The 8,849-nt window shown below is 43.1% G+C and overlaps 1 protein-coding gene across 1 annotated transcript in view; it reads left to right on the top strand.

Moving 5' to 3' along the window:
* The first annotated feature begins 467 nt into the window (after window positions 1–467).
* Window positions 468–8,849, top strand: part of LOC147691944 (HHIP-like protein 1) — a 284,674-nt gene continuing 276,292 nt past the window's right edge. The window contains exon 1 of the mRNA XM_086936706.1: window positions 468–809. Within this exon, the coding sequence (XP_086792832.1) occupies window positions 531–809 (279 nt within the window). The 5' untranslated portion in view covers window positions 468–530. The remainder of the gene's footprint in view (window positions 810–8,849) is intronic.

Below are 8,849 nucleotides of genomic sequence, written 5' to 3'. Positions count from 1 at the left end.
ATGCAGGGCACAAAGGGTGGGGAAAAAGAATTTACTTGTGGGGGAAAGGGGAAGTAAAGTATGGAAATACACATTTGTAGCAAATAAATGTACGCATGCGGAAATTTGCTTATATTACTTTTTCCGTTAAAAAGGGAGATCTTGGAAATGGGCTAAAGCCACCAAATGTGACAGCCACTTATACTAAATGGGCACACGAGGCTAAAGCAGGGCATTTAAATCCCCAGGGAAAGCAGCAGGCTTACACAGCACTCCTTGAGGGATGGGGCAAGAGTCAACAGCATCCTGTCATTCCATATAGTGATCAATTAGGAGCGGGGGCTCGGTTACTGTAAACGCTCGCTGCACATTCCCAGCTGTCTCACGTGAGCCACCCACCCCTTCGCTCTGATTTCTCCTTTATACATCAGCACTGGTCGAACTCTCGACCAAACTGTGGATAAGCCACGTTCCGTGACGAGAGCGGCGCAGCCAGCGGGTCCCTGAGTCTGAATCCCAGCCGAGGAGGAGGACAGGCTCCCAGCACTTCCATGACGCCGGGCAGCCTGAGCGGCGCCCTCGGTGGGCTACTGGCCCTGCTCCTCCTGGGCCCCGTGGACTATGGCAGCGGCCACCCTCAGTGCCTGGACTACAAGCCCCCTTTCCAGCCTCCCAAGCCCTTGTCGTTTTGTTCCATGTACTCCGGGTTCGGCTGCTGTGACTCGCGCCAGGACGCCGAGCTCTCGCGCAGGTTCGACTACGTCACAGACTTCCTGGACCAGCCCGGGGTGCAGCGCTGCGGCAGGTACATTCGGGACATCCTGTGCCAGGTGAGCACTGCGCGCGCACGCCATGGATGTTGTTTGGCGCCCCCTCCTGGCAGGGAAGAATTCTGAGTGTTGTGATAGTGCTGGCGGTCCGTTTTAGGAAGCAGAAATGCAGTGTGAGCCAATACCTAATTGTAACTGTAGTTGCATTTATATGGCGCTGTATTACCCTTGATAAGGCGTCGAAGCGCTCCGGAACCCATAAAGGATTAGTGGGGAATTACTATAGTGAAATATGAAAGGAATTTGAGTGGTGGATATGTCAGTTTTAAGATTGCTGAGGGTTTTCTGAGTAAATATGAGACTTTTGAACATAATAAATTCCCCACATAGATCCTCTGGCTTGAGATGTCTGAGATTCAACATACATTCCACAACCAAGAATCAGAAATGTTAGGTTTATTTTAACAGTGAAGTGGCTGCAGTACATTTTATTCACAGTCCTGTGCGCATTTACTCCTGAAAATTAGGGAATGCCATGCTTCTTCTAAGGGTGGTCCTAGAATCTTTAAATCAAAAAGTGCTGCCTCTCTCCCGTGCCAACCTTCATACTAAGTGACTGCATGTCTGCTTAACTGAGGCGTAATCCTTGGATAGAAACCACAGGAACTCATCGCTTTGGGTACATTTTGTTCTGCTTCAAGTTACAGTAGATGATTTCCCATGTTTGTGTGCTCCTCATATCGTTATGGTGCCTGCCATTTACCTCCTCCCTGCTTTTCTGCTCTCCTAGCCAGGGTCGCAACTATAGCCGACCGACCGGGGAGTGGGGAGGCCTAACAGGCAAACAGATTACAATACAAAGTATTTTAGGACCAGTTTTTGCAAAGTTATTTAAAGACAATGACCCATTTTTTCATTTTTTTTTAAATTGGCATTTAGATTACCGAAGAACAGTTAAAGAATGCATGGACCTTGCGCCATACAGGATGCTTAACATAGTCATAGTGCAATATAATTCATTGTATTATAAAATATAGACCTTACTATGAGGACAAGAAAAACACATTACAACCCAACATAGTATGGATCAGATGGTGTGAGAAATGCACGGATAGCAATGCCACATTGGACTAGATTATTGGTACAGATGCCAAAGAGCATAATATTGATAGTCAATGGAGTTGCCCAAGTATATATACACTAATTGTCTGTATAACAATAAGGTATAATATTTCTGTGGCTTTGATAGTTTTTTTTAAAATAGATCTATGTGTAGTATTATCAGGAAAAAAAGTCTGTAGTCATTTACAGGGGTGGCACCATATAGTGAGATGCACTCAATGTGTAGCAACCAACCTTATCAAGAAACCAGTGTATGTAGTGAGGGGGGAAGTGGGGGAGTGGGGTGTGAGGAATTTTCAGGTACAACCCATATGCATTGTAGGGGCCAATGCAAGTATGTGACCTATATGGCTATTATTTTCCCTATAGAGCAGCACACTTGTCTAAAGTGACCCAGATTGCAGGAGAGGTCTGAGGGAAAAGTCAATTTGTTTGCATTTGAATTATGTGCATATCTTAGGAAAGAGACCAATGCCCATCATGTATGATAAGAAATGCGGTTAAACGATTTCCATTCAGATAGAATGACCATTACAGCAACCATTTGGAGTTGGTCCAGTAGGGCCATATCAGTACTGCATAGAGCAAACATAGCTTTCGATGCCCATGGGCCTAATATTACTGTTGCGTAGTCTAAAGGTATCGGAGTGTGGAAAATTGCTTTCAATTAGGACTGGGAGGAGTCCCAGTAAGGTTTGAGAAGCCAGCAGTGATAGAACATATGCGGGTGGGAGTCAGTCTCATCTTTGCAATTTCAACATTTGTCGTCTTCACAGAGCTTTATTTTATGTAGCCTAGATGGTGTCCAGTACAGAATGTTCATAGCAAATTATTTTGCTTGGAACACAGAGGGATACATTTTATTCAAGGCTAGTTTATTGATGTTTTGCCAATTTTCCTCTGAAATGTGTCCAATTGTTTCTGTATCAAAATGTTTGGCCCATTTAATAGCAAGAGAGGAATGTTGTGGAGGGGGAGATATAGATTGCCCTGTATATTTTGAAGGAAATTTGTCCAGACCTTAGCCAGCTCAATAAGCGTCCTCCTGATAAGGAGGGATAAGCAGGCCTGCGAAGTTTGGATAGTTTGACATATAACTTTAGAAAAGTATAGCCGTCTAGTGTTGAAAGGTTGTAAGTTTGAGCTAAGGTAGAGAAGGGAAAGGGGGGCCGATATCATCATCAAATAGACTTTTTATTTGTAAGATGACCTTGGATGCCCAAAGACTCCAGAGAGAGATTAGCTATATCGATTCTAGTTTTGGGATTATATCAGAGTGCTGTTAGCATGGTGTTTTGTAATGGTGTCTGCATGAGTTAATCCAACCTTTTAAAAGCCCCTATATTGTTAGAAAACATCATCTGTGATAGAGGAGCATTACATTTTGGCATCGTAAAGATGGCAGAAAGAATAACTGGAGCGCACAAAGCAGTCTTTCTTCCCACCCATCGTGGTGGGTACAGGGAAGAAGGTGCAAACCAGAGAGCACCTTGAACAGCTAAGACTGCTGATTGATGTAGACTCAAGTTGGGGAGGCTACAACCCCCCCACAGAGATATCCTTCCTGAAGACTTTGTATGAGATACATGCTCTCTTGTCCCTCCAGAGGAATTTAAGAAGTGAATCTATCAATGTCTTGGAAGAAAGAGGTTGACATAATGAAGGGGAGCATGGCCGAAACAAAGTTTACGATAGATGTGCTCATAATTTTGAGACTTTGGATTCTACCCCACCATGGAATAATTTTAGGAGGCCACAAACTTAGTAAGTTTATGATTTTGGAGATGGTCTGTGTTTCATTCAGTGCAAGAGAATCGGCTAAATCTGTACTAAATCAGATTCCCAGATATTTATGATGAATTGGCTGCCATTTAAGGCTGGAGTCGCTCAAGTGGTAGGAGAAGCAAAGAGAATTTAGTGGAAAGACGTCTGTCTTTGTCCATGTTTAAAAAGTAACTAGAGGCCCAGTAAAACACCTGGATAATTCCGAGATGCTAGGGATTGCTTTCTCAATGTCTTTGCTGAATATTAGAACGGCATGCGTATAAGCTACGGTTTTGTATGATTTGTACCCAAATTGAAGCCTTTGAATCTCCTGGGACGAATTTAGTAAGGTGAGATGAGGGTCAATGGCGAGAAGAAATAAGAGATGGGAGAGAGGGCAACCCTGTTGTGTGCTGTGATGGAGATTGAAAAAGGAGGAGTTGTGAACATTGATTCTAATGTTAGTTTGGGGGTGGCGAAAAAGGGCCATAATCATAGTGATGAATGACGTACCCAAATTATGTGAGCCATTACATGGCAAAAGGTTTGTATATTATCCCTACAGATCTGTCCCTTTATAAAACTCGCTTGTGAATCATGTATTCGAGACTATATAATGGGCGCCAATCTCTCGGCAAGAATTTTTGCAAAGATTTTTGCTTCCATGTTTAATAGCGATTTAGGCCAAATTTCCTTTGGATCAGAGTGATCCCAATCCTCTTTTGGGATGACCACTATTGTTGCTTTGGTTGTCATACATGAAACTTCACCAGTGAGGTAAGTGGTCCAGCGTATTTTTCAGCCAAGCCACATGTGTGCGTTGGAAGGTCTTATAGAAATCAATGGTGAACCCATCACAACCCGGAGCTTTACCTGATCGCATTGATTTTATTGCGCTAGTAACCTCATCTAATGAGATAAGTTAATCTAGGCATTCTCTCTGTAACTCAGTGATAGATCTCATGGGAATGGATTTAAGATAATCTAAACAGGCAATCTTATCTATGGAGTTCTGGGGCGTATATAGTTTCACGTAAAATTTCCTAAAAATATCTACTATTTCTTTGGTTTTAAATTATAGAGAACCATCTGTATCCTTCATTGATGAGATCTGATCTCTACTAGTTTTAAATTTCAGTGTGTTACCAGGGTTCTACCAGCTCTGTTTCTGAAAAGGAGACTTTTAGATTGTTGTGCTTGAACTTGAAGATGAGCATTTTGCTGACACTGTTAAACACGTATTTAGGTTGTTTAATGTCCTGTAGTAAACATGTGTCTTTGGAATGTCTAAAATTGCTTTCCTTCTCTTTTGTTTCTGACTACAAGGATTGTAATAGATTTTTAATATCAATATTTTTTTTGCCATTCGCTTGGTAATTTGTCCTCTGATAACACATTTAAACAAATCCCAGAGGATCACCAGAGAGGAGACTGGTAGCTCATTTTCTTAAAAAAGTTCAATCTCATGATTAATATCTTAGACATCAGCCTCACTCTCCAGAATCTTTAAATTCAACCTTCATAGTCAAGATCCCAAGTTATCTGCTCCTCTTTGGAACAACAAGGAGATGACAGCATAATAGAAGATGGAATGGATCTTAGGGTCAGGGGTATCTCTGAGAAGAGATGCCTTTTGGATTATGGAGTCTCCAAGCGTCATGGAGATGATTTGTTGCACATAAGTTAGTCATTTGTTTGTGAGCTCTAGAGGGTCAGAAATTGAAGGTAGAGTGCCTATCAATAATTGGATCTAACAGAAGATTAAAATCTAGGATCAATTGAGCTCCTTTTGGAATATTATTATTAAGTTTTTTATTGAGAGAGCGAGCCAGAAATACGGGTCATCACTAGTCAATATTGGGGGCGTAAACGTTAATTATGTATAAGTCTTTTACACCATTATTTAGCCTGGATAGCAGCCAAAGGCCATTAGAATCATGTTCTAATGTAATAGTAGAAAGTCCCGACTTTTTGGAAAGAAGGGTGAGGACTCATTTTTTCTTCCCTTGTGCTTCAGAGCATGTGACATCAGCTACCCAACACTTTCTCATGAGGAGAACTGTCTTGAAACCAATTTTGGTTTCCTGTAATAGTACAACATCCCCACTTAGACCTTTACAGTAATCTAAAAATGTGGTTCTTTTCACTGGATGATATAGTCCCTTGGTATTACTTTAGATTATATTAAGAGAAGCCATTAGGGAGCAGTTGGAGATACTGGTGTCCTGCTCAGAAATTGGTACCAATAGATTGTACTCCTGCTTAAGAATGAAAGTAGTCAGTTAGGTGTTGCATGGCCATTATATTTCTCACTAGTCCAATCCAATCCAATCCAAAAGTTCTTTATTTCGGCCCTCAAGGCCATAAAAGATACAGTAAAAACATACAGACATGAAATCATTTGATTTGCAGGAGATATGTACATGCCCATTAAAACACTAATTACATTATATAAATAAAACCTATATTTACAGTATGAATTGCAGTACGGATGCATCCCCCTATTTCAGTATTCAAGTTTTAATAGGTAGTAGTTTCCGCCTAATTGTCCACATGGCTAGTAGGTACTTAGAAACTTCAAATACTATAAAACTTAGCGTGCTGGTCTTTAAAATTCTAAAAGAGTGTAAACAATTTTTAAAACCAAGGTTTCTACAGAGTGGTGCCAACCAATACTTCCTAGGTCTGCTATAAGCGGGGCAGAAGAAAAGCACATGCATTTCATTCTCCTCAGAACTCCCGCTGCAACCTGGGCATAATTTATCCTCTGTAGCAGACCATTTACTTGTAAAAACTTGGGCACGGTACCATACCTCCACTGAATAAAAAGTTTTCTTGCACTGATAGGAAAGCCAATGTCCATAAAATCCTCAAACATATAAGAACTTTTGCAAATCAGAAATTGTTCAGTTAGGGAGCCGAGATTGAGGGCACTCGCAGCCGTACTTAAGCTTTTGTCCTTAAAAGCCCTTGTTAGTGTTTTACGTGAAATCTCAGAACAGGCCCTTTCTGGATCCTCCCATATATCAGCCAGGCCCACTCTCAAAAGTAACAAAGGCCAACCAAGGTATTTTTGTGCGAATTGGTAAGGCTCAAAACTTGCTTCAATTCTTGCCTATAATACGACAGTTCCTCGGTTGACCACAGCCTGTGCCAAAACCTGAGTGGCTTCAGCTTTAGCTCGTCTCCAATAGATGAAAGTCCCAGATCTAATCTTGGGGGGAGAAGAGGGGTGCCTTGTGGTAACACTAACAACCGTCTAATAAAGTTTGATTCCACTTTAGTGAATTAAATTCTGCCGCTATCATCCCACAACTCTCCACCATATAGAGCTGCTGCTCTGGCTTGTGTTTTGTACATTTCCAGTGCTGGACCAACTGGCTTAAAGGTTGAGGAGTTTGAGACCTTCAGAATGCCTCCCACCAGTTGCGTAAGCTTCATGTGGGCTTTTACTTGCTGCGGCTCCCAGGAAAGATTTTCATGTAAGGTTACTCCCAGGTATTGGAACGTCATGACCCTTTCCAGCCTTACCGACCCTAGAGTTGGATTAGGTCGGGTAGATGCCGAGGGGTTAAGTATCATAAACTTTGTTTTGTCGGAATTTATCTCAAGGCCATGATTTCTACAGAATTCCCAAAACCCATCCAATGTCCGTTGGATCCCCATTGGGTATTTGGAGAGCAGAAGGGTATCATCGGCAAACATAATTGGCGGGACCCTTCTGCCTGCCAACCTTGGGGCATCATTATTTGGGACACTGTCAAGATGTGAAATAACATTGTTGACATAGAGGGAAAAACAGGGTCGGCGCTATGACACAACCCTGTCTCACCCCCCTGCCAACGGGAAACCTAGAAGACAATGCCCCATCCCTTCCACATCTGACCTGGGCAAAGTTGCCATTGTGGAGCCTCACCAGTATATCTAGTATTTGGGGCGGCACACCCAATTCCTTGAGAACCCCCCATAATTTCTTCTGCGGCACCAGATCGAAAGCGGACTTGAGGTCCACAAACACCATGTAGAGGCTGCCACCCTCAATCTTTGCTGTCTTCCAATAAAGGAGGATAAGGGGAATGATCTGGTCCATGGTGGATGTGTTCCTTCTGAATCCCGCCTGGAAGGGACTTAGGATCTCGTGGTCCTCCATCCAACCCTGGAGGTGCTCCAGCACAAGGCGAGCAAAGAGTTTCTGGGGGACATCAATTAAACTGATCGACCTGTAGTTGACTGGGAGCAGGGGAGAACCTTTCTTGAAAATCAGCACTATCTCTGCTCCCAGCCAAGTACAGGGGATCTCCATGCCCGCTAGGATCGCATTAAATATAATTAGCAGGTAGGGGGCCCAGATCTCAGGTTGGTGCCTAAATAGGTCACCAGGGAGTTTGTCGAGGCCAGGGGCCATCCCCAGAACAAGTCGCCCTATTGCATTTAGTACTTCCCCCAACGTAAACTCCAGTGGGTCATGTTGTTCGACTGGAGTTAGGAAACCTGCCTCAATAGATGCAATTGGTCCGTCACTATATAGTGCTTTGAAGTGGGTTTCCCATACTGAGGCAGCAATATTTGGTTCTACAGCCTCTCTCAGGTCCCCCGTGCCTGTTCTTACTAGGGACCAAAACCTGCGTGCATCTCTGGCATCCAAGGCTGATGATAAGTTGTGCCATCTATCCCAGTCCCATTCGCTCCTTGCACGGACCATTGTTTCTTTATACTGCCTCCTAAGCTCATGCATTTTGTGTTTATTGGAGCCTGCCTTAACTGCTAAGATCAACTCAGCCTTGGCCTTTCTACAGGCAGAGTTAAACCAGGCTGTCGTTTGTGTCCTTTTTTCCTAGGCTTAGACACCGGGTTAAAACATCTCCCAATCCGCGGAGTAACGTCTGCATGAATGTGCCCTAGTTTCTCATTAAAATCTCCTGGTTTGGATTGGTTAATTAAAATGTCCACCTCGATGAGTCGGGGGAGGGCCAGATCGTAGATTTTTGCTATAGTATCTGGGGAGTTCACTAATTTCCCCCATTTTACCCTTCGCCTATTATTTGCTAGTAATAACGTCCCCGTGGCCATGTCATTCGATTCTGGGGAGACACTTTCCGATGGCCCCGGGAAGACTGTTTCTAGATGAAGGGCATTATGGTCACTATCGGCCCTTGTAATTACACTGAAATCAAGAACCTTGGACCACATACTTGTCTCCATAAAAACATAATC

The sequence above is a fragment of the Lissotriton vulgaris genome, chromosome 9 (genome assembly GCF_964263255.1).
Source record: "Lissotriton vulgaris chromosome 9, aLisVul1.2, whole genome shotgun sequence".
In the NCBI taxonomy this organism is placed as follows: domain Eukaryota; kingdom Metazoa; phylum Chordata; class Amphibia; order Caudata; family Salamandridae; genus Lissotriton; species Lissotriton vulgaris.
The sequence above is the reverse complement of the archived record's forward strand: the minus strand, read 5'-3'. Positions and strand labels throughout refer to the sequence as shown.